A 27801-nucleotide genomic window follows, 5' to 3' on the forward strand; every position below is an offset into this window, starting at 1 on the left:
TATATAATAAGCACAATTAAACACATCACAAAATACAGCCAAAATTCACAGGAACGTGTAGACTTTTAGGTTTTAAAGTTAAAACCTTTTCAGACATAATTTCCATATTATTTAAGTAGTGAAACTATAAATTGAATTGAGGTGTCAATAAAACAAAAACAAGTTAGAAAAGGCTGCTAGATATTTAAGTTTCATGACTTCGAGCACAGTTACTGTTTAATTCTGGACTTTTTCATGACTTTCGTGACCAGCACTTCAGTTTTATTACTTTCGTGTGACTTTAAGGATTTTCATAATTTGTAGACATCCTGTAATAAAACCAAAATGTAAGTTTTCAATTTTCCACTTAAAACTATGTCATTTTTAAGTCTGGTTTATTGGTTGATGGTTATTGACACCAAAATGCCTAAAAAATTACAAAATTAGACAATCACACCTACAGTAGAACCCCTTTTTAACTATTCAAGGAGGTGTCTGAAAATGTAAAATGTGGAAAAGTGTACAATAAGGGAAATGTATGAAATTTTTTTTTGGCTCAGAGAACAGTAATATTATATGACCTTAACATACCATATTTTGATATGCAAATAGTTATTAATAGTGTCTGATGCATATCTTGTAACGTTGAAAGACCCTGCTTTTAATAGGATTTGTTAAAGGAATAAATATTGTTGTGAACTAATGTGGGGAAAACTGGGTTCGTAAAGGATAGCCCAATTAAGTTTTATTACCATTTTATTAATTACTAATATTTACATTGACTTACTTAAAAACCACATATCACCAATCACTCGTACTTAAAAAAAATTATTTGCAAGTCACTCAATATCTGTCCAGTCCACAGTTCGCACTCCTCACTGGAGCTAGGCTCAACAGTGGTTCGCCCCTTACCTCGCGCCTGTCTTCACACACAGTCTCGCGCCACTCGGTCAAATTCTCACGGTCCCGTCGCTCCTCGTAACTCCGCTTTCGAGGTTCTCTTTCACCCTCTTCACTGATGTCAACTTCCCTTAACTCGCGAACTCTTCAAACTCTTGAAACTCGCTCGGAACTCCCGTGGAGGCCAGCGTTGTCGCTTATTTTCCCATGGCGTCCTTCTCGAAGGGACGAGAGCGGCTGTGACGTGTCACGTCATCCCGAGCCGACCCAATGCCCGAAAAGTCCAGTAAGGCAGAATTTATTCATGCCACTCTGCACCGTTGCCTCGAAGAACCCGCAGAATTCCCAGGCTGGTTAAAGTGTCAGTAACAATTTTCCGAGGCGGGACGGTGTGCGGGGAGCGGAGAGGGATGGGTAGCCAGACCCTTGTAATCCGGCCGGGCACGTGTGGCATGCGTGACGTCAGCGCCCGTGCAGGGCCGCTGGTCAGACTCGCTGGAAGGCCAGCTCAGGTACCTGGCATGTGTCGTGGCCTTGCCTCGTAGCACGCATGTGACAATTACTATATTTTGTTATTCAGAAGTGATCAGATCAGTTCAAGGTCACAGTGGCCTAGTTTGATATTTATATTCTATCCTCAGTAATATTCTGGTAATTAATGGTGATTCTGATTATGTTATTGAGAAAAGCCTTTTAATTATAGGTGTTACTGGTTTTTTCCTTTTCTGACTAGGTACCTAAATATTTAAGTGTGATTTTAAAAAGGTTTCATTTCAATTAAGTGTTCTTTTCATAATGATAATTTTTGTATGTGATTCATGGTGCGGTTGTGACATGTCTAGAATGTAACACAGTGCTGTGGGCAAAAAGAAAGAAAGAAGTGCGACGACACAGTGGCACCGAAATGAAAGACGGTAATATATCACATCCTGTGTAAGAGAAAGACAAGACACATGTGACAGAACTGGTAGGAAGGCCCGCTGAACAGGGAATCACTGAATAGTAATTGTAAGAATGAGTGTTGTAGCCAATACGAAAGCAGCACTTCGGGAAATCCCCAGCTAAGTGAATTTTCCTCTAAGCTTTATACTGTGCTTTGTTCGTCAGTCGTTGTTTGAGGACTGGGTCCAGAGGTCGCGTCAATACGACGGCTCAGCGATGTAAATTTTCGCTAGAAAGAAATAAATTTCAAAGTTGAATTCCAAACTCTTTATTTAAGTTCATCTTTCAAAAGTTTAGAATAATTTCATAAATACCAACTGAGATTTACACCCACTACCTGCAACAGTAGTCGAGAGATTCTCCAAGTATTTATATTTGTGCGAGAAACAGTCATAATCTTAACCAAGCACGATTGTGACTTGTTAGAAACTAAATAGAATAATTAATATTAAAGTTCTATATTTACATTCTGTAAAGAGTATAAGTAAGCATACACACAGTATATGTACACATGTACTTTCATACTTTAATTAGCAATTCAAGTACAAGTTAAGAATATTTATAAAACTAGTGTACTTTATCACCGCACTGAGCAAACTTCCCTTCAATAATTTCTCATTTTTTTATAATTGTGTTCACCTCCAGCGAGTGAAACACAAGTACCTTTGTGCTCGTCCATGCACTCTAGAATGTTTATTTTTTTATCAGCTGAAAATGTTTTCCATCCTTTACAAGCTGCCATCTCGATAAAATACATAATGATAAAAACTCAGTTAATTACTCGCAGTAAGAGACAAAATTTTATGCTTATTGGCATTTACATTTGTTACCGACCACATTATATTTAACGACAAAGATGAATTCCATAAGTAAAAACTAAGTAATGCAGTATGTAGAAGTTACTGATGGACAGTATGAATTAAGGGATGTGCGAATCGTTGATTTTCGGTTCGGTTCGAATCCGATTTGAATCCTTGGCAATATTTGAGATATGAATCCGATTCCGAATATTAAGCACAGAATAATTAAAAATAATTAATTTTAAAATAATGTGTGTTCTCTTTAATCTAACTGTAACTACTGGCAATTATTTATAACACTGAGATTGAAATGTTTATAATTATTTAAACTTAATTAATAATAAACACTTTAAAATATGAAAACCAAAACATATTCGATTCTCCAACTCAATTGTAATAAACTGCACGCCACAGGGAAATCTCAGTTTTATAAACATTTCAGCAAACAAAACCATTTTTTCTCCAATAAATAGCCCAAGACTTTTTTTCTTTTAGGTATGTAATTGTTTTTAGTTAATAGTTTGCTATACGACGAAATTCGTGATTATAGTTTAAGCTCTCGAAATCTCGAAATTCTTTTAATGTCACTGTGTTAATTATTTAATTTACAAATCTTTCTTTGATACATTATATTATAAATACTTACGTAATAGTAGCCTAATTGTATTTTTCACTGGTAGTATTTTTGAGCCGTATTAAATTAATTTATAACTTTTGTGAATATTCGTAATACTGTTCGAATCCATGTACGTACAACGGTTCCGGGTTCGGGTAATAATGGATTCGAACCGTACCCGAAAATATCGGGTACTAGCACATCCCTAATGAATTTTTATAAACTGTAGCGCTAGCATCAAGTGATAACATTTTCTCAGTCTGCCATTATTAGGTCAGTGTTGGCAGCCTGTAAATATCAATTTTAATGGAACAGCACATTGGAAAATCCAGGAGCTATAGTGTAGTGTTCCAAACAGCATCTAGGATTTGGTATTTCACATATGTATGATGTACGTGACAAACACAGGAATAATGAATTTATGTCAATACCGCATAAACAAACAGCGTAAATTGCAGGAAGCAGATTACAGGTGTGTTATAAACAACAGAAATTGATTGTATTGCGTCAAATGAGGTTAAAGGAGACTGAAATATAATGGTGTAAATAACTGGAAAAAGTAAAAAGTGGTAATGTAAAATCTGGGTTATTTTGTACTTATTAAGGTTTTTTATAACATTTTTACAAAAATAATAAACAAAGAATCATAATTAACTTTATCACAATCTTTTAAAATTACAGGAAGTGTTCACACAACAGAGACCTACTTGTAAAACAATAAAACTACAAATGTCTTGCAAAGAATTAAGTGTTAAAAGTAAAACTATACATTAAATTTTTGCGTTGAGTAAAGTTTGGCCTTAAAAATTGATCCGAGCTCGGGTAATTGCAGAAATTTTAGAAATTAATTTTATGTTAATGAATCAACGAATGTCCCGAATTTAAAAAGGGCAATACTTAGGCATTTTCGAACGTCACATCAATAATTTCTTTCAAAAATAGCATAAAACTAAATGTGGAATTCATAATAACTTTTGTTGTTAAAAAAAAAAATTTGTCAGTAATTTTTACTCAAAAGTCAAAGATATGAAGATACATGATGTCTTACTTTTGAATTTGTGCCGAACAGCGATACTAAGATTGCTGCTGTAGTAGAAAAACACAATTTTGAGACATTATAAAATATTTTCTTTTCGTAGTTTGTGTGCTGTGTTACAAATCTACAAAGTACAGAAGACCATTTTTGTATAATGAACTTGACTTTAGAGTCGAGTCAAGCTTCAGCTTCCCCCCCCGAGGGCTCACCCAGATGTCGGCCTTGGTGGTGATGGGCTTGCCGCCGTACAGGTCGACCATCTCCGGGGCGCGGTACGACAGCGTGGTGTACTTCTTGACCTCCTCCTCCACCGCCGCCACGCCCTGCACCTGAGGGCTCAGCACCTTGGCCGTCGCCGAGCCGAAGTCACACAGCACGTAGCTGCCCGAGTCGCTCAGCAGGATGTTCTCCACCTGCACACACACACACTCGCTCCAGCTCTCGTTCAAACCACGGAGACATTTCTTTTAGCAAGGGTCACAGTAGCCACTATGTCATTTATTCATATTGTTGATCTTTCAGTAATTAGTTCTAGCAATACTTCATGTATTACATTCTGCAACAACACATTTACTTGAGCACAAAAGTGTAACAAGGCGTACGCCCATTACCACCAGATCCCTGTTACAAGTCAGTTGTACATTGCGTGCCAGGGGGAAAAGAATAATTAATTGTGAAACACCCAGTGGAAGTTATTGACACAACACGCGAGATACAATGTAAGCAGTAACTTATAAGGGTGGCGCAGCCATTGTCCCAGCCAGTACATAAAGCAGCGGTACCCGACCGCCTCAGCACTCTGTGACAATGTGGGTACATCGATAGTTGTCAAGGGAGCCACACCAAGACTTGAGCCTGCATCACCAGTGGCTGTTGGGAGCAGTCGAGGTCTGTGAATGAAGTTGGTGAGAGAGATTCCCCGGGTCAGGGGACACCACTGCTTGTGAAAATGCGGGATCCCAACCGTTCGCAGCAGTAAGAACATGGTCACTGTGCCACTTAAGTTTTTATAGTCACTTTTAAATTTTAAATTTTTTTTGAGTGTAACTTTATTAAATTTGTAATATTATATGAGAATTTTAGTTCTTTGTGAATTTTAAATTTTATTAGTTCAAGCCTTTCAGCCTGAAAGTTTCTTTCTTACCAAAAGCTCCCCCAATAGACATCAGTAGCTTTGATTCTCGGTTTGTCAGTGCGCTGCATTCACACTTCCTGTCGTTCTACCAGCCACAGCATCATGACACTTTCCAGCCAACTTATTACCAACGTAGTTTGTACTCTGCCCGCGCCAATCTCCTTTCGTGTTCCCCGCAACATCCTGCCTGGACACTCTGTCCAGCTAGCTGTTTTCTTTTTATTTTCTTTACTGTCTATTGTCTAACGCTATTTCCGCCCCTTCTTGACTTAAAACTACAGATTTTGAACTGCACTACATCCCAAACTGCTTTCGCCCTCTGGCTCCTGCCAAGACGCCAGGAGAACTGTTTCTTCCTCTGCTGCAGCCAGTCGACTTCTCTGTGCTCGTCTATATCTTTTTTTTTTCTGCAGTTCATTGAACAATTTGTTTAAATAATATGTAATAGACTTAGGAAGGATTTTATTCCCATCAGACACCTTTCTTAATTGTTAATTCTTTTAAATAGTACTACTTAGTTATAAGGCACCTAAGGTGCTTGTTGACAAATGATGAATATAACAAACACTTCAATTTAATATATACACAAAATATTTACTAAAAATTAAATTTTTTTTAATATTGTGAAAATAAAATATATTTCTTGTTTATTTATCATAAATAATAATAAATAATAATCATAAAAAAATTGGTTGTCTGTAAAGTCGGTTTACTGAGGATAGTTTAACGTGACGTCATAACAAAACATTGATAAAATGATTGCATAGGTACTTTTATGAATAAAATTGAATCATTTTTATTTTAATAATAAAAGAATAAATACATGAAATTATATACATAAACAGAGTTTTTAAATGCAAGAATAATTAACCTTTATTGCCGAAATTGTTGTTGTAATAAGCAATGAAAACCACATTAACTTTTCACTTCACTTTATAAACAGTCGACGAAACAGTTCAGATGTAGATGACTTGTAATTAATTTTAAAAACTGGCGTTTAGCTATAAAGTTTAAATATAATTATGAACAAGTTTTCATATAAATAAACTGTAATCAAATATCAATCATCAATTATATGAATCACCATAATTTTTTAGTCAATTGTAACATAACCTATTATTACTGCACTCGCCGACAGATGCTACTTTTTTTTAAATAATAATAGAATAAATACTTGAAATTATACTAGTAATCAGATTTTTAAAATGCAAGAATAATTAACCTTTATTGCCGAAATTGTTGTTGTAATAAGCAATGAAAACCACATGAACTTTTCGTTTAAATATAATTATGAACAAGTTTTCATATAAATAAACTGTTTTCAAATATCTAACATAACCTATTATTACTGCACTTGTCGACAGATGCTACTTTTTTTTAATAATAAAAGAATAAATACTTGAAATTATACTAGTCATGAGATTTATAAAATGCAAGAATAATTAACATTTATTGCCAAAATTGTTGTTGTAATAAGCAATCAAAACCACAGATTAAAATTTGTCGAGAATATTTCATGCTTTTATGTCTTCCAGTGCTCAAAATGATATGCAATTGTGGCCCCGGGCACGAAATTTGATTTATAATTCATTAATAATAACGTCCATCGCGATAAACAAAGGAAAATATGTATTAACGAGTGCCTGGTTCCCACGGCAGCTGATAGAGAGCACGATTGGTTCGGTTCGCGTACGTCACCGTACATACCAGCACCGTACGGGAATAATATTATTTTGTTTTGATAATACGATTATATAACAAATACGCATCCCAAATACATGAAACTTATTTATAATGTGTTACAATATTTTTTTAAAACATTGTGCAAAAGATCTCGGGTGTAATTTGAATTATTATTTGTAACTGTAAAACACCATTGTTCGTTAAAAACGTATTTGAAAATTCAACATTACTTTTAAATAACCGTACCGATTGTGCTGAAAATCGGTGGACGATCGTTAAATTATATAATATTAATAATTCAAACGACGAGAACAAGATTTAAAAGTCAAATCGATTGTTGTTCCAAACGAGTGGAAGAGAGATACGGCCTATGCGTACAATGAGCGTAACGGCACACATCCGTAGTGGGACAATGTGCGTTATGGGACACTTTTTTGTGCATGCAATCGGCGTTCATCGATTTATTAGACGTTGTCACGTCAATAATATTTGACAAAAAATTGTTTTTAATGAAGAGCCTCTTGAAATAACTACATTGAGTGTTGATTGTCTTTGGTCGTTTAATAATCTTCCTTGTCGTGGATTTAATTCAAAATACACTGGAATGGCAACCATATTGGCAGTGCAATTTGTATGAAGGTGTTCAATTGCATTAGCATGCTACAATTCAAATGTGCCTAACATCTATTTGCGATCAATTTAATCATATCATTAAGCTGGAAAATTGACACAAAAGTGGTTGGTAGTTTCGGAAGCCAAAAACTTGAATTATATTAAACAGATATACACGGCCAAAACATAAAAAAATATATGAAGAGGCTCGCTACTTTATGACTGAAAAATTCTGGAACTATTGGCCTCACGAGGCTGCTAGCAATACAGCAGGGATCTTGTATTGCGCTACTTCTTAGGGGAAAGTGAGAAAATACGGTGCACCTTAAAATAGAAGCCTAAAATTTGGTTAAATAATGACATACTGAGATGTAATTGCAGTTGTGGACACTACACTTTATTAATATTATTGTTGTATATAAAACTTTTAAGGATTGTACTATTAGTACTGCAGTGGATGTATAAAAACTAGACTTACCACAATGCGTCTTTTTACCCGCAACTTCTGGTAAAAGATGCATTTCGAGCAATACCATGCACTACAAAAAATTGTGAGAAAGCCTTTAAATTGAATTAAGGAAACATTATATATACCATGATTAATAATTAGTAATGTAATGAATGTTTAATCATTTTAAAAGTACTTTAATGTAATTGGAAAGTTTTTCAGCCCTTTATTTAAATATAACCTAGTTGCATTTTTTTTTAAATTATACTAGATGCCTACTGTGATAAAAAAAAATTAAGGGTCATAAATAACTGTTGTTCTAACTCAGCAAATATACATCATATCGATGAAATTTCCAATAAAAAAAATATTATTCAAGAATAAAACTAGATAACAAGTCCATATTGAGATGAGAGCAGGACAACAATAACATGCATAATTTAACTGGTGTATAGTTATATTCAAAACAGTTGTAGCATTGCATAATGAGTATTTGATATATATATATATATATATATATATATATATATATATATATATATATATATATAGGGTCATAAAAATATTGATTAAGAATAACTTTTATATGAAGGATAATAATTATTTAATATGTAGATAAGGATAATGGTTCAGAGCTGTTAAGAATTGTTATTAATTACTTTGGGTTAAATTTCATGGAAAGCCTTAAAATACTTTTGTCCTTAAGGTACTTATTAATTTGAGGGTTAATTCCAGTCCATAATAATTAATTTTGATGTTTGATAATTAATTCCAGTAAATGTTTTTTTTAAAGCAGGACATCATTTTTAAACTAAAATTCTAATACTGAATGAATTTCAACTTTGATTACTAAATTTTGAACATTGTATTTAAATTTGTTGGGTAATTTTAAATTCTATTGGATATTGTTAGCGTAATATTTCGAGAATAGTCTGGAAGGTACAGAAGGAAGAACGGACAGGCGCGACACCCTGGCGCCAGAAAGTTATTTTTCACTTTGTAAGTGTGTGTTTGGGATTTACGCGTCACGTGGACGCACAGCTGTTCCGACCGTCTGGTAAGTTCTCTAGAGGCTACCACTAGCCAGCCAATCAGGGCGAGCCCTGGTGTGGGGTGAGGCACCCAGCCGAATTTCCTTATATGGTCATGTTTCTGAATTCTGTACTCTGATTGGTCGGTTTGCCCACGGGGTTGCTTCCCTTGTTTTCACCTTTACAAGGGAAGGTAGTCTCGTCGACCAAGTCACTTGTTGCTCGATCGTCGCCGAAGCCGGTTGCGTCGTCTGCAAGTCACGACACAATATGAGAATTAACTAAGTGACGATTTAACGCCTAGGGGCAGGGGCCAGGCCGTATGTTTTTTACTTAAATTCTCTATTTTTTTGGAATAGTAACTAGAAATTTAGGCCCTAGGCGTCGGCATCGGCCCGAATTCGTGTGATTCCGATCCGCGATCGTCAGTACCTTGAGTTATGTAGTTAACCAAGGGACATTACTAAAATATTATTTTTTTTAAGCGAGTGACAAGACTCCTCGACCGTCAACGGCAAGATGTATGGTGTTGTGGTATGTATTTGGACCTCATCCTATCAAAATTTAAAGACATCGTAACAATTTGTATAAGAAAAGACAAAAAACTATGCAAGTAACGAAGTTTTCTAACTAAATTCATTTGTAAAATTGTGTACCAAGGCTATGTAATGATGAGAAAAAACATTTTTTTGAAAAGAAATAAACAAAGGTAATTAAATAAACTCTTTTATTTCCAAATAACGTAGAACGCAACCATCGCACTGAAAAATTCCTAAGGAACATTGTTTGTCTTTGTTTTTGTTACGTTTCTATGTGTGCTTAGCCAGGCCACACATACAACGTAACACGGTGAACAGTTGAACTAACAAAAACAAACCCCAGAGGTTTGTATTCTGAAAACAATTGACTGGCACGACTAACCTCGAATAATATTATCCTACCAAAACAATAGACGGGTGGCTTCTAAGTGCGCTCGAAGGACTGCACAGCTAATCAATATGGAAAACTATAACGTACATTAACTATCCTACCCAGAAATATTGCAAATATAGCAAAAATATGCATCATCACAAGATTTTAGGTAAAATATGCGATAACCAACAAAATTGGGCTAAATATGCAATCGCATATAATCCAGTCTCTAGATATAAAATTATAAATTGGATTAATGAAAGTCATTTATTTGATGGAAGTAGTCATTCTTGCTCTGAATCCATGTTGATTGTCAGGTAGTTTGTTGTTTACTGGTAACCACAGAATTATAAATGTGATAATGCAATGAAATACTTTCTAAAGTTTCTATCTTTAGTGAAGTATGTAGGTAGGAAGACATTAATTGAAGTGTTCGTTTAGGTATGCAAAAATTAAAAACAACTTTAAGAGATTTAGGATTAATATGGTGAAGAATCAAAGTGAGGTTAGGAATGTCAATAATCCTTGCTAGCTTTAGTTGAAATATTTTTGATTGGATTTATTTAAATATTGTTATGAGCATACTGGAGGCAGGGCCACAAGATGGGTATGGCATGGTCCATTGGCAGGACATTCCTAGTCTGATTAGCAGGGTCCTCACTACCCTCCTTTGTCCCCTTCATTCCCTTCCCCCTTCCGCGGCACTTTGTCATCAAAATAGCTGTCCCTCTGGAGGATTTTGCAGGCTCCCAGAGGCTGCCGCGTGGAGTGGCGTGACTAGAATGCCATTGTTTTGGGAGTCAGCCCTCATGATGCCACACTTCAGAGGTGTGTGAGACCATTCCAGAAGGTTATGAAATCGGAGAGGCCAGCCTCCGAGGCAGTGAAAAGAGGAGGGCTGGTGACTATTTGGTGAGCAAACGCAGATGACAAGCGATGGGTCTCGTGTGCATGTGGACTGTGCTGTGTGCGCCGGACGAATGAGCAGTGCGAGGCAGTGTGCTGGGGCAGAGGTGCGAGGTAAGATACGAGCAGTAGGGAGAGCCACTGTCGGGTCGAGCGGCAGTGGGGAGAGTCAACTGAAGATTAAATGAAAGTAATTAATTTGTGCACATACATTTTAAGTGTTATAATTTAATCTATACAGTAAATAGTAGTCAATACATAAAACTGTACTTAATAAAGTTGGCTACACTTTTCCAACCTATTTTCCCACTCATAACAATAATTATAAGTTTTGATTAAAATGTAATTAAGCCTTACGAAAATATTTAATCAAATTCCCATATCATTAGAATTAAAAATAATTTTATACTACTTAAAGAGTAAAATGTAGGTCTTATCTTGCATTTGAGTCCAAAAATTGTCTGTGCATTACTCATTTTAACCCTTGGTAACATCAGCCAATTAACTAAAATCGGTTAATGGCATGGGTTCAGCTAAGGATCAATAACTTCCAATTAAAAAAAGGTATCACATTCTTACTAACCACCATTAATTCCAAAAGGTTTTTGAACATGATACTAAAGAAAAGATTTTCACGGAGCTATAACTGTCCATCCTAGTTTCCTGGAAAGCAGTTGTCAGCACAGCACACGGGCACCGTACCTTGAGGTCGCGGTGGATGATGGGAGTCTGGCAGTGGTGCAGGCGCGAGACCGCCTCACAGACGTCACAGAATATCTGCAGCACTTCTGCCTCGCTGAATCCAGACTGTAACCTACAAAGGAAAAACTTTCTTAAGTTAACGCCATCCTCCCAAACTCCCAAAGTGTAGAAGCACTGCCCCTCACCCCCTTATACATTCATAAGCACTTACAGTATACTAAAGTAGATTGTTTCCAGTATTTTTTAACATTTCTGATTTCTGCACAAGGCAACAAGTTTCCTACAATGAGTCGACGAATTGTTGGCACACTAACAACTCAAGCTGTCTCTCATGCTGCTAGTTGGTGAACAGCGTCACTGCGCTCGGTCATCGCTCCTGCGGGCTTCAAGAAGAACACCCACAGAGCGCCTCTATACTCCTCCTCGTCAGTGATGGTTCTGCCTTCCCCTTCCACATTCTCTCCCCCCCCCCCCTCTTCTTTCTCCTGGTCTGTCGACACCAGGCCATTCACTGCCAGTGAGCCGCGGAGGTGGTCAGCTGAAAACAAGTTAATGGCTGCAAGCTACAGTATTATGTAGGTTAAGTGCAATTATTGCATGCCTTGTCTCTCGCACCCTGACTCGATTGAAGCAGCCAGAGACATGTGCCTTGTAATTTCCTTTCTATATTGAGTGTGAATGTGTAGGGTTTTTTTCCTTGTGCTGCGTAATTTGGTAGTTTTGTGTAAATGCCACTTTCGGCACTAAAGCTCTGGGCTGTAGATTTTAGAATTTAATTCAATAATTGCTTTCAGCCTTCAACTTCCTTTTGAGCTTGTATTTCATGTAAGCAATTTTACATCAGGTCGTGGCTTTGAAGGCCGCTGTGTTTTGTCCTATGATTTGTTTTCCCCATTTTGACGAGTCTGTCCATTCCACTTAACTTCACCAGTTGTTTATGGCATAGTTTATGCTTATTGTCAACTTATTCACAATTTTTTTATAAGTGCATTAAATTGGAGTATTACTGTACTGTATGCACGCCTTGCTATAAAGAATGCTGTGTTATCACATTTTTACTGACCCTATTTTTAAGTCTGGCAGTCTTACTCAACTTCATCAATCACTTAACTTTAAGGCATTGTTTAAGCATAGGTTAATGTATTCGAGCTTCTGTATGAATATAATTAATTGCACGAGTACGAAATTCATGCACACATCACATTTCGAAGGCTGCAAATGCCATTCCCAGTATTTATGTAAATTTTACTAAGCCTTTTGTACCTCTCCTATATTGAATTATAATTTTATCTATCTCAGTACCTTTGTGCTTGCAATTTATATTGATCATGACAGAGAACCAAACTTTTTTTCCTTCTATCATGTAGTTTTGTACCACGTCCCAAGGGTGTCCGAGTGTCAAAAAAAGGGATGGCGGTACAATTGCACAATTAGTACCAGACAGTACCCACAGAGAGGTACCTATTGCAATTCTTTTCAAGAGCCCTGTACATACAGGGTACTTCACAAACACCTTTTTCGTCTCGCGTCTCGGCAGAGTTTTACGTCGCACGGTGATGCACGGAGGCTCATGACAACGGGACCTACGTGCTCATGCGTGCGAGCAATGCCGCACTGTCGGCACCGTGATGTCTGCGCTCACCTGGAGTTCATCATCTGCAGGACGTGCGTGCGGCAGTACGGCATCAGCAGCAGCACCTCGTAGACGCCGTTGCCCGTGTGCGTGAGGCTCGAGTCCACGTACCCGATGATGTTCTTGTGGCCACTCAGGTTGCACTGCACACACACACGCACGGCCCAGTCACTTTGTGCTTGCTGTTCCGACACGTCGCAGCTCACCAACCCACCAGTTGGCACTCCAGGACAAGTACTATCACAGCAAATCTTCTTGGCAATCTGCCCACCAGCGGACAATCATAGGAATGCCACCAAACATGGCACATGGCGTTCAAGATGGCTCCGCTGTACACACTCTCACAAAATTATGGCCTGAAGTTTACATCGTAAGTTTACCGTAATGAGAATCCCTATCCTGCATCCTACATTTTTGCCCACCAAGACGTTTCATATAGGGAAAAAAAATTAGAGCAAGTCTTTCATAACAAGCCAGTAACTATTCTATCATCAGTAACGAGCTAATTCACGTGTTTCCAAGTCACAAATAAACTTAAAATACGAAACTTGAACACCAAATTTACGTAGAATTGTTTAAAACAATGCAAAGCATGATAAATATACGAAAAGTCTTCATTTTAGGGGGAAAAAACTGTAAATTTTTTTCTCTTTTTAAAAACTAACAATGATTCTGTTTAAGAAGATGGTTCTATTGATTTTTCAGGGCTGGCAGAACAAAAGGACTACCAAACACATCGCATATAGATGCCTTAACGCTAAACATGTGACATTTTTCCAGTAGACCGGAATTATCATTGCCCACGTTTTTGGGATTATATTTCTTTAGGTACATTAAGGGTGAAATTTTAGTATTCACTACAATAGCAATGAAATATGCACACATTACACAATGGAAATTTGATAGGTTGAAAGTCCAATGTACATGCATGCAGAAACTGCATAACCAGGAGCCTAAATCGTCAAAATGGCGGATACACATGTGGCCACATGCACCCGTATATAATAATTTGGCAAACATCGGGTGATTTACTAAGCGTATTGGTGTGACAAAGTATACTTTATTGTCGTGAAACTATCCTGGAATACATTTTGTAAAATTGAATAATCATAAAAAAATAACAGCAACTTCAAAAATACCTATAATCATGGCACTATAATTCAGGTATTTTTCAAACTTTAAGTTACAGTCCTATAGATCCCTGTTTTGTAATTTATTTTCCACAAGGAATTTTGTTAAAATACTGTCCATCTTGTTAAAATTCTATAAACAATCAATACCATAAAGTTTCTGCACATTTTACAACTGGTTGGTAAATACGTCCCGCAAACAAAACTTATTGAGCTGATTAAATATTATTATATTATGTTATTAAAAAAGTTAAAAAAAATTATTTTTCAGTGGTGAGCTTTCCACCATGTCCACATATTGTTTTATAGGCAACAGTACTACTCACATTACCAACCAGTGTTTAATTAAGCCCACATTACACTGCACAGCTGACCAATCTACTACGTCTACGGTCAGATATTTAAGTTGTATCATAAATAATGACAGTGGTAATAATTCCCTTCACTTAAAACCTTAGGTAAAGGTAAAACTTAAAAGTTCAGATGGTGATATGCATTTTTATCTCTTACTAAACACTATCCAAAAAAAAAGTGTCAAGTAAAATTCTAAATTCTAAATTGAGTCACAGATTGCAGTTAATAGGCATGTGTCTTTTTCATAAAGACTAGCTTAGACTGGCATAAGTAACCAGCTCCCTACCTTCGTATCCGAGAAAGTGAACTGAATGAATTTGAACAACTGCACGGCATGAGCCTTCTCCAAAAATCTTAACTACAAGCCAGTCACTACAAAGTACTGAAATGAAAATAATGTAAGAATATACAATAAAAAAGATGCAGTAGCTAGCTGAACTTTCGTGCAAGGGTCCTGAACTACAGATTCTCTAGCTGCTAATTTGCGAACTACTTCAGACATAAGGTCTCTTAGTATTTTCTGTTAAAATATAGATAACACCTATAGAGACATATCACAATGAAATTCATATATTTTACAGCCATTTTATAAAAGCAGAATTTCATCAACCTTCATACTCCATCATATAAAAAATCAATGAAAAATAAGTTGTATTTCACTTAACTACTTACAAACAACGATATCTCAAATCATTCCTTAAAAAAAAAATAGTTTTTCTTGAACACACATGTTTCAATAATGTATGAAGTACATGGCTTTCAGTTCGCAAAAAAGAAAATTTCAACTTCCCATCTCATCTCATCTGTCAAACGCTTGTAAAAAGAACCCAACAAATACATTCAATTCCAAGTCTGGAAGGGAGTGAACTCTCAAACCCTCCTAGTTTTTTAAGCGACGTTAAAAGTGACATTCTCTTGTTATGACATGAGTTCACATCTGCAACTTTGTTCCAAAACACATACACTTCTTTTTTGTATTAAAATTTCATGTTAGTGTGACAAACCTTTGAATAAGTTATGATTACTATATTAATATTACTGTAGTTACTTGATACGATTGGAAGAAAACTTAACAAAAACTCTTAGACAGTGAGTTGCTCTTTCTATTTTATTCATTAATCAGGAACAAAGTTTGCATCATAAAAAAAATTGGTTGTCTGTAAAGTCAGTTTACGGACGATATTTTAACGTAACGTCATAACAAAACATTGATGAAATTATTGATCCAGAAGAAAAGGAAATATCATATTCGGCCTGAGACAGCCGTAATAGGTTTTTGCAACCAAACCATTAAGGCATTAAAAATATTATATTTTTTGAGGAAGAATTTTTTTTTAATTTTTCTATCTTTTGTATGATAAAATCTACCTCTGCATACTTATATGAATAAAATTGAATTTTTTTTTATTGAATTATCACTATTTTGTATGGATAAAAAGGAGTGAAATGAAATGTACAATGTAATTAATAAATTTACTTTTATTTGCATTCATTATTCAAATATATTTATTACTTTTGAAATGTTACGTGCGCCGTATTTATTTTTACAAGTTCAAAAAAAAATGTTGCACCTGCCAGGATTTGAACCGACAACCTTACGATTAGAAAATAGCGCCACTGACCACTCAGCCACAAGGCCATATTTGATAATTATTAGTTTCAGATGTTATATATACCTTTATAAAAATTTTGTTCACGGTAGGGGAATAATATTATTTCGTTTTAATAACTCGATTTTATAACAAATACGCATCCCAAATACACCAAACTTATTTATAAGGTGTTACAATATTTTTTAAAACATTGTGCATAAGATCCCGGTTGTAATTTGAATTATTATGTGTAACTGTAAAACACCATTGTTGGTTCAAAACGTATTTGAATATTCAACATTACTTTAAAATAATCGTACCGATTGTGCTGAAAATCGGTGGACGATCATTAAATGTCATAATATTAATAATTCAAACGACGAAAATATGATTGAAAAGTCAAATCAATGGTCGTTCCAATCGAGTGGAAGAGAGATGCCACGCATGCGTACAATGAGCATGAAGAGAGATGCCACGCATGCGTACAATGAGCAAACAGGAACATCCGTAGTGGGACACATTTTCGTGCGTGCAGCCGGCGTTCATCGATTTATTAGACGTTGTCACGTCAAAAAACCAAACTTTCATGGGCTGTCAAAGCAAAATTACTGGAACGATCATAACAACCAAGCTAGGACTTTAAATGTTTTCTGACGATTGAGGATATTATGTACATTGTTTATGCCATGAGCCCAAGACTTGGGAGAAATTTCGGACCCCCTCCCAATTTTTTGGTACCACCAAAAACTCTTTTTACATTAACTTAGACATACTCCAAAGGCACTTTGGCACTGCCAGATCACCTCTCTCCCCTAATCACAATGCTTTTGAGAACTGGCAGAAAATCCTCAATTTTTTTTAATCACTAATAAATTGATGTAGGTTAATTTTGATACACTCCCGAGGGATTTCGACACTGTCAGGACTAGAGGAAGTTTAAGCCCCCAGTTTTTTGGAACATGGCAAATTCCATTTGCATTAATTTTGAGGTACTACTGAGGCATTTACTTACCCCGATACTCTTCCCAATTATTTTCACCCTTTCTCCTTCACCAAACCTCAGGTTTGTAGTAGTTTGCATCGTTGTGGCATTTGTTTCCCACAAAATTGTGATCCCCTCCCCCCCACGAGCTTAACGAATCCTCTGCATGCGATGTACTGCGGGCCCTTCGTCTGGTTTGTACCACCTAAGGCACATTTCATATCTGACTTATGCACACTCAAAATATTTATTTTTGTAAAATAGGTAGGCAAATATTTGAGAATGTAAGTATTAAAGTAAAGCTGCCTTCTATCTGTGAGAGTCTGAAACGGGTGGTCTAGCAGCACCGCGGCACCAGTCAACAAGTCAACAACACACAGCAGCCACTCACCGCAATCTGGATCTCCCTCTTGCAGATGTTGAGATCATGTTCGTTGTTGACGTACATCCTCTTGAGCGCGTATCGTGTACCGCCACTGTTGGCCTTCACGAGGAACACCACAGCAAAGCCCCCTGCCAACATCACGCCCTCAATACACTGCGCAGTCCCACAACAAACATTTACTTACATACCCGATGCCCTCAAGAGAGAATTTACCAAACTTTTAACTATAACTAACAAGTTAAAAAACAAATAGCATAATCCCAGCAGACACAATTTGTATCTAGTACATTCTGTTTAGTATACAATAAACTATAAAAATGGCATTTTATGTAGATTAATAACAAACTTTAATAATAAATTAGCCAAACATGTACATAATAAATAAATCCTCCAACTTCTTACCTCTAACAGATGTTATGTATTGAATCTCTAGCACTTATGTAGGCTATATTGTTTATGTCTGTACCTTATATCTTAAATCTTTAGTTTAGTATATGTTATGTATATTTATTGTTGTCATTACTGTAATATTACACACTATAAGAGTATGTTTTACCTTTCAGTTGTGATAATGTCTTGTTGTGCCTGTTTTGTCTTATTAGTAGCTGGGTAGTGCCTGCCTGTATGTAGTGTCTACCCTACATGCTATGAGCAAACTGTGTAGTCTTTTTAATTATTGTAAGTCCTGTCAGTTTTGTTTTTGTCAATAGTGTATCTATATATTGTGTCTAACTTAAAAGTTAACGAGCGTTAACTGTTTACAGGCATGTTACAAATAAAATATAAATAAAGCAATAAACACCCCCTACCTTTACTTTTAAATGATTTCATCCCTTTTAAAAAAAAAAAGAAAAGAACATAAGTAGGTAGGCTACAGGCAAATGATCATTAAATCACAGCTCTCGTCTACAGTAACTGATATTTAGTACGAATATGTTATTTTGTTTGATTACAATGTACCTGTACCTCACAGTGGAGCAGTGATATGTTGGTGTGGCGGACATTGGAAGAACCCGAGTGGGCCATTTCCATGGTGCTTAAAAAAGAGAGAGAGGAAGAAAGAGATGGAAGACACAGATGTTCATTGTCCATTCCGCTAACAGTGCGACACATTGCCATGTGGTTTATCTAATATGTTATAAATATGTAGTGAAATAATAATGTATAATATGTAATATACATTTCAATAATTTTATAAGTGTTGTGTTAATACATGGTTTGCGATACAAATCCATTCCTGGAAGTTATTTCTATAAAGTGAGTGTAGTTAAATAAGTTGTGATTTATATGTCATTTTAAAATTTTAGGTTCATTCCTTTTATTGCAGTATTAATTAATCCTCTTAAAATTGGTACATAAGAAATTAACAAATTAATTATAAAACCAAATAATTTTCTTAATAATATTTTCCTAAACTCATAATATTTTATTCATTTTTTTAATTTACAAGGAGGGGTAATCCAAGGGCAGCACACGCTAGAATACAGGTGGTTCCAATTGCTCGTAACTCTATTCGACGTAACCGGGATTTTGCTTTTTGTTATACATCACTTGCAAGTACTGAAAGACCACTCACTTTATTTTTTAAAGTAAATACTATACCTATATCTTAACACAGTGAACTGCCATGCTTGATAAGCTATTTTACCGGATTATCAAACATACATAAAGTTTTACTGGAATACCAAATGTGGAATGAAACCAGCTATAAAACAGGAAACATTGAACTGAAATGAAAACTGACAGCAACGATAAGCTGAGAGAACTGAAAACAGCAGCAGTCCAAGGTGAACAGATGGACTCCACTAAAAATAAAATCCAGATGTGGTGTGGACTACAGAATGTGCACAACCATAGATGTCGGGTTTAAGACCTTTCACTGTGGTCTGATTGCGAGTTGCAGTTTTCTCCCTAGCTTAACTGCAGAATCTAAGTTACAGATAGGTACTTTTTGCAAGGCCATCGTGTTTCTAACCTTCATAAAGTGATCCTGTAAAGATACAGTAGTTATCGTGATTGACAATAAAGCTTTTTTTAAATGATGCTAGCACTGAATTTACACTGAAGCCTCTCACATCAGCGGTATTGGTTCTGTGGTTATTCATAGCTAGATTGTAATTTTTACTTTATTTGAATACTTATTAACATTCGTCTATTTTGTGAATGCTTATCGCATGTTATTTAGGTGATACGACTAAATAGAAAGCACAGTGCAAAATAGATTGTAATTTTAACTTAATTTGAATACTTATTAACATTTGTTTATTTTGTGAATGCTTATCACATGTTAAATAGGTGATACGACTAAATAGAAATCACAGTGCAAAATATTATCAATACTAAATTTGACATTGTAAATTTGACATTCCAAAAATAATAATTTTAAGCTTTTAATGTGATAAGGGAGAATTCTGAAAAATGTATAGTAAACTAAGAAAGTGAAGGTCAGGACAGCATAGAAAGTTGTGTCAAAACCGACCAGAAAAAAACTCAATAAACAAGTCAAACTACATTTTAATATAGCTCATTAAACAAAAAAAAAAATTAAATAAAATAATAATAAAGATAATAATAATGTCTTCTTCCGAATGGTGACAGAAAAGAACTGCACATTTTATCTGTTCCAGGTGCACTGAACATCCTTCACTGGTCGGCAGGACTATAGGTGTTCGCGACAAGCCGGAGCACCACGACTAGAACTCTGATGGGCTTGAAAGGTCAATTGGCCGGCTGACCTTATATGAAGAGCACGAAAAAATTATAGAGGTCAACAAAGCAGAATGTTCCAACAGCATAAGCAAAAAAAAAAGTTTATCGCTACTGTGCATTCACAGTGAAAAAAATATTTTACAACTTTTGAGTAGAGTCTCATTTATGAAGTTGTGAAAACCAAGTTCAGATTCACTACCATAAAATTTCACATAAATTAGGTAAAATTAATTTAAACATTACAAACATTTTTTGGTGACCGACTGTTGGATGCACCAATTACCTTAAAATCACAACCAATAATATCAATTTGTTAATAAACATTTTTTAGATTATAAACCACAAAACTAAGCTCTTTTGATTGATAAAGAATATATATAATATAAAACATTTCAATTTCTGTATAATATTTTTCAAAAACAATAGCCAACAACTACAGTGAAAGGTCTTAAATCCGTGATGTTCTGGACCACGACCACCCTGGTTTAGAGAATTTGCAGGATTGTCTAACATCAACATAGTTCTAATGAAAATACCAATAAAAATTAATAACCAGTACTAAAGAAAGAGAAAAATACAGATGACCATTACTATTAATAAAAGGCTCCAATATCACGTGACTGTGGTTCAGGTCTCAACTTCAAAAAAATCATTATGGAAATGTAACCCGCTAGAAAACGGGAAACATTGAATGAAATAAAACGTACAGTAACACTGATCTCTGAGCGAAGTAAAAATGCTGGCAGTGCAGTAACGCGACCTGTCGGCAAATATCAACAGCCGAGTCAACTCTAAAAAATCTTAACATGAGCAGATCAATTGGTGCCGGCTTGCAGAATGTGTCTGACCACAGAATACTGTATCCTTCACTGTATTTAAAACTTTAGTACTGTTCTTAAAAACAATTTCTTTCAATATTTGCCTGTCAGTTACTGTATCACACATAAATTACTATAATGGTTTTGAAGAAGAAAAAAAAAACATGCATGTGTGTCATTTTGAAATTCAAACACTACATATGAGTGACAAGTGAAGGGTTTATTTCATTTATTACTAAGGTTATGTGTGTATATATGAATTCACTTGAGAGGTTGCGTTATAGCAAGTTTAACACAGGCCCCTTTACAAGACTGTACACCATTTGCTGTAATGAATGTCGGTTACGATAGGATGTTCATTTGGAAGACAAGATGTTCAGGCAACTAAATGAGTAGTTACCAAATATTTGACTTTGACAATATATTCCCTTTAAATATTTTGTCATAAATAACTACAATCACACATGCATACCATACATCACCATTTCCTTTTTTCTTATGAATAACAACACTATGTCCCACTTAAAATAAAGATAAATACATATTTGTATCTGTATAGCTATTCTAATTTGCTCAAAAAATTATCGACCAAGTGAAGCGAGGTCTTCCAAATAACTAAGGGCATTTGCATTTGAATGTATTAATGTATGTAAGTAGGTATACCTGACTTGGTCAAATAATAACTGACCAATTGGATTTTCATCAAATTTGGTAGGAACTAGGTATGGCCAATGGAATTTTTAAGTTTGTGTATGAGCAAAAACGGTTGAGGGGTTTCTGATATAGCTATTTAATTAATAAAAATGTAGATTTCAAAATCATAAGTATTACTTTAATTTTTGGCTTGGAATCCAAGAAGAGAGTGTTTATTGACATCACGATATTACATCTTTCAAAATGAACTTAAGAAAACAGCAAGCAATTAAATATAACTGAATTATATCCGCTAATTATATACAAATGTATTAATAGCATTAACTTTAAAAATAATTGCACAAACATCTATGCTTTGTATTATTCAGTTCTTACTTGTTGATTAAAATGCAAATATTAATTATAGGTTAAATGGGGTTAGAATTTGTGGTCACTAAAAACGGAACATCGCAAGGTCTCAGTTCAGAGCGAACTACTAGTTTAAATTCTAGACAATGGTGACATTGTGTTTACTCAGAAACAAATCCAAGTGCAACTGCTCCGCAAGAACAATTGATTCCTAGAAAGTACTACATTTTGACAGTAATTTGAATATGAAATACAATGCATTATTAAGTCCTTAATAAAAAAAATGAAGACATAATCCCTACTGGCATGTGTTTTACTATTAATGTTAACCTCTAAGAGAAAAAAAGAGATAGGCCCTTAATTAAGTTTTACAAAGGGTGTACATACTACCTCCAATTTCATACAGAACAAATATTATTAAAAATAAACACTATTTTTTTATCACTCAAAGTGCAGGTGTAGTATAACACATCTCTTAACTTGGGTATTTAAAGATATGTTATGTGAGGTTCTGCATATAGAATTAGTTTTACCAGTAAACAATAGTACTGTTTGCAGATCATAAGAAAAAACTACTCAATCTGAAAACTGCTAAAGATATCCAAGATGTGTCTGATTTAAAAATATTTAATACTGCACTGAGAATGAATATATGAATAGTAGTTCTGTTTCAGCATTTTTTTTTTTATTTTTTTTTGAGGAGAGTGAAAAGGTCTCTATGTTTTCAGAATAATAAATTGAAAGGCATGAAACACTCAGTAAAGATTCTTGAAAGCAACCAACGGCCTTGCATTACACCTTCATATTTATTTCTCCATCATATGTGACGGCGTCCGGGCCTGCGGCCCCCTTTGAGCCCGATATGCCACCGCCCAAACACCACCATCTGTTCAAACCTCCCGCTTGTGCGTGCGTGTGTGCGTGTGTTGGCCGCCCGGCAAGAGGGCGCTTAGCTGCAGTGCGCCGCACCCCTATATGTATTAATAATTATTGTAACCCTTTTCTTTTCGCCCCAAAATAGTGTCACGACGGCTATGTATGAGTGCCTTTTGGTTCATTAATTTGTGATGTTTTTGTAATAAAATACGTATAATCACGGACACGGACGCTCCCTAACGGGCGACGAAGGAACTAGCATATAACTTGATTTAAACTATTTTTTACCACATAAGTAATAATTACAGACGGTCTGGTCATGGATGTGATGTGCTAATTTTTATAAAGCGTTTATGTTATTTTCCATAATAACCCGGGGCACGCAATAGCTAAGATGTTAACTGTAATTGTGTTCGGCGCGAAGGGCGCCATGTTGCCTGCCGCAAGCCCTTGTCTCAGCCCAGTCTCCTTCTTCAGCCGGCCAAGAGCGGACGTCTCTGCAGACACCCCGAGGACATCACCGTTGTTTCACCGAGAAGTAGTTCTGTTAAGTAATTTATTCAAATCGTTTTCATTCTATCCTCGGGGCCTCTCTCAGTCGGAGAGACTGCTTAATTAATAATTCTTATACTCTCTGGAGTTTTTAGTCATCCGTGTAAGAAGTAACGACTTGAGGTGACCACGTGCGTGGTTCGTCTCCTCACCTAAATCGATTCGTGCCTCGGGCGTTTTATAACAGTATCAAGGAAGGATTGTATAAGGGCGTGTAACGTGAGTAAAGAAAACCAACTTAATTGAGTCACGTGTCTTTGTGTTCGGGGGGGCCACGTGGGTCCTTAACCAGTCAGCGGCATGTGGGACGCCCTAAGAGCCCACTGCGGTTAATTAGAAGCGTGCCCGACGCTGAAAGCGGGCTCGGTCAGGAACAGGTGCTGGATTAAACATCAGGAGGGCTAATATCTCGCCGCACACGGGCCACGTAACGCCCTGAGTTAGAGTATCGAGTCGGGTCCACGTGCCCACTCACGTGGTGGCGCCCAGTATTTCCACCGATAATTCGAACCTTAACACCGGTACGCCCTCATATGATATGATTAACGCTGGAATCTCACAGTCGCCCTAGGCACGACGAGAAGACTGCATGCTAGTTAGAGGCGATACTGCGATAAAAGCACCAGCTTGCCTCACTAACACAGATGCAACCCTGACTAGGAGAGCCCCTTAGAGGTACAAATTGTTTAGTACTTAATAGTTAAGCATCTCTTTCAAAACACTTAAGCTAGAGATGTGAAATTTCGTACATTTTATAATCAAAGATACACATGTAAGCCTAATTGCAAGTGTTGTGGGTTAGTAAAATGGAAGTAAATTAAATAAAAGATAAATTTATCCCAAATATATTAAAATCAGAGATGTAGAAATTGACAAAGAATATGTACATTTAAAAGTTACATGTTAAAGAATTTATTCTCTGTTTTGTGTCATAAAAAGTTTTTTTTATTTTTAAATACAGAGTACGCGTTTTTCGAGTTATATAATACAAATATTAGAGAATCACAAACCAATTTCTAACAAAATATACTTTTCTACTTTGTTTTGTCTCAAAAATTTTAACACACAAAGTTGAAATTGCAACTGGAGCACATAATTAACCAGTTTATTTTCATTACAAGTCCTGTGTTGTCATTAATTTGTTGCAAAATGAATTTCTAGCATGAAATTTTTTTTATAGTGACTGAAAATTTTCAGTAATAATTAATAAGTGTTAAATGACAGGAACCATTAACCTCTTATTCTTTTTTGAGGGACCATATTACAGTCATAGAGTCCTAATGGTTCTTAATTCTAGTTAACTGGAAGATAAAGTAATTATTTTTAAGGGTTTTTCACAAAACTACCAGTACTGATAATAATGATGATGGTGATTCTGAGCCCTTATTGCTAGACCTGAACAAGGTGACTCAGAATGCTCGAAGGGTGACACACCTGAGGTTCTCACCACATGGTGATTCTGCGATGATTGACTATTAACCATTTTGTACCAAAGTACAAAAGGAAAGGATAACCTGAAGCCTATTCTTCAAACAGGGAAATCTTCAACAAGTTGTTTTGCCTAATTTTTTTTACATAATGTTAAGTGAATAATCATATGATTCAAAAGTGATTGTTTCTGCATTAGTGTCTCACAATGAAATCGCAAGTATAGACAAGTCTAATTCTAAAGACTTTTTGTACAGTGCCACAACAAAAAAAATTTTTTTTTGTCTGGTAACATAATCTCCTATTTTCTCATTGTATCTGTGACAAGTTCATCAATCTGTGCTTTGAAAATGTTTTATCGCACGTATGTATGTCATATACTTTTACAACTGTGTACATTTTAGGCACACTTTTATCGGTGCATGCCACCTAAGAAAACAAAGCAATAACACGTGCTAGCATGCTTCTATAAAGCTGCCAACTCCAATACAAAAGTTACACCCCACGACTATAGCTTGTTTGTAAGGTTTTATGTCACATAGTCATTTGACACAGAAGCTTAGGCCTAAGACAACAGAATCTTCAAGAATATACTGGAATACCAACTTCCATTCTACAGGACAATGAAGAACAACTCCATAAATTTCAGGATCTCAAATTTAGCTAGCCGAGCCTAACCTAACTATTTCAAGCATTTTAAATGTAAATGACCTAACTAACAATTAACACAATTTAACTGTATTTCAAAAGTAACCAACATAACCAACAGATAAAAGGATAAACTACTGGTAAACTACTTAAATTATTGCAATATCCTTTCACAGTAAGATTAGAAAATATGACACAGTAAAATATCAATTTTGAGATTTTTACATATAATTTTTACAATGTAAAATATTACATAACATATTACCAGCATTCAGGAAAGAAGAAATAATTTGCCTAGCCTAGGAATATATGTTATAAACAACTATCTCTCCAGCACTTACAGCGCTCGCTGCGATAGCATGCAGCGACAGTAGGCCTACATCAGGCCTACCTTTAAAGATCACAACACACCACTTAACCCATTCCCCCCCCAATTTTCAATGCTGATTAGCATTAGGGCAGCATTCATACAGGCAAAGAATAGACATTTAAAAAGCTTCAATTACTGTAAACTGACTACTACTATAAATATATATTACTATAAATAAGTGGTCATTTTCCAAATCCAATCAGCATCACAAAAGTTTAAAAATCCACAGCCAATTTTTATTTATTTATTTATTTTCTTAGCACCCAATAGACTCAGTTGATGAGCAGTGGCTCTCTGAATATAGATTCTCATTTAAAAGCTAACAAAACTGTGGAATCAATTTAGACTTCAACTGGAAGGAAAAACTAACCATCCTTACTATCAACAATTACAAACCTTCAGCTAACACATCTTCCACGGTGACAGTGTATCTTCCCAAAACAAATACCTTTCCCACATAGCTGTTCGGCTCTTTGGCAGTATTGTCGATTTTTGTTTCAATTTTAGAAAAAAGCTTCTTCATTTTAATGACCAACTCTGTAGGTTAGGCCTGTGTAAATTAATTTATCATCTACTTAAGGTACGTGAAACGTGAGAACTTCCATACCACACTATAATACTGAAGAAAAACAATTTTTTTTATATGAAAAATATGTTTTATGAGTACTGACATAAGTTAAAATGTATTTCTTAAAAACACAGACTACTGGCATTATCGGCTAGGTGATTTATCAACAGTAATGCAGACAATGTGTTGCTACGTTATGCATTTATCACCAAAAAATAATGCAATATTTATATTAACACCTAAGATATCTCATTGCAACATTTAACTACTTTCCAGCTCTCACAGAACCTCAATCTTGAAAAAAAAAACAATTACTTCAAGATGGTTACTTCTTATAAATAAAAAAAAGAGGTAAAAAAATGGAAAGATAGTAATAAACGTTAAGTCTCTGGAAATAATATGAAACTAACTGAAACACAAAACTCATTTTATTTTTCGAATCTTTTCAATTAAGAAATTATTGGCATAGGTATAAAGTTTTTTTTTATTATACCATTACTAAGAGAAATTTTTTTAAAAAGCTTTATTCCTAAACACTTTTCCTTTACTAAATATAACCAAATTTCCTTTTTAAAGACGAAAATATGTAACTACCGAAACACCATACTACAATCAGAGGAATTTATTGCGCATAGGAAATGGAACTAAAATTTCAAAAACACACTTAGGGTGGTATTAAGAGATGTTCAGGTAAGGTAACAAATAAACAATGCATTTTTGGAAAACAACCGTAAATCATCATGCGGGCTGTATTCCAGAACATATCTAAAACTAATCCCAATGAGGAAAAAATCATCAACCATGTCCTGCACAAGCTAGAATTTGGTTTCATTGCATTCTATCTGACGTTTTGCAACCATCGATACTATTGTTACGGCAAAAATACTTGAGATAACAGCACAACTGCACAAAATTAGGATAGTCTTCCCAGTGGCGTAGCGTGCCATCTCAGCGCCTGGGGCGGGAGACCCATTTTGCCGCCCCTATTCTATAGGTGGTTAATTAAAATTAAATTTCACATGCAATGAGGTACCTTTTATTGAAGTTAAAAT

General features: G+C 35.5%; 1 protein-coding gene across 1 annotated transcript in view; it reads right to left on the reverse strand.

Annotated features, from left to right (window-relative positions):
- Positions 1 to 27089, reverse strand: part of LOC134533259 (serine/threonine-protein kinase sel-5) — a 124590-nt gene extending 97501 nt beyond the window's left edge. The window contains exons 1-5 of the mRNA XM_063370691.1: positions 26578 to 27089; positions 17785 to 17906; positions 13345 to 13478; positions 11703 to 11814; positions 4483 to 4686 (exon numbers count right to left, since the gene is read on the reverse strand). Coding sequence (XP_063226761.1) covers positions 4483 to 4686; positions 11703 to 11814; positions 13345 to 13478; positions 17785 to 17906; positions 26578 to 26704 — 699 coding nt within the window. The 5' untranslated portion in view covers positions 26705 to 27089. The remainder of the gene's footprint in view (positions 1 to 4482; positions 4687 to 11702; positions 11815 to 13344; positions 13479 to 17784; positions 17907 to 26577) is intronic.
- Between the last annotated feature and the right edge of the window lie 712 nt (positions 27090 to 27801).

The sequence above is a fragment of the Bacillus rossius genome, chromosome 6, assembly GCF_032445375.1.
Source record: "Bacillus rossius redtenbacheri isolate Brsri chromosome 6, Brsri_v3, whole genome shotgun sequence".
NCBI lineage: Eukaryota > Metazoa > Arthropoda > Insecta > Phasmatodea > Bacillidae > Bacillus > Bacillus rossius.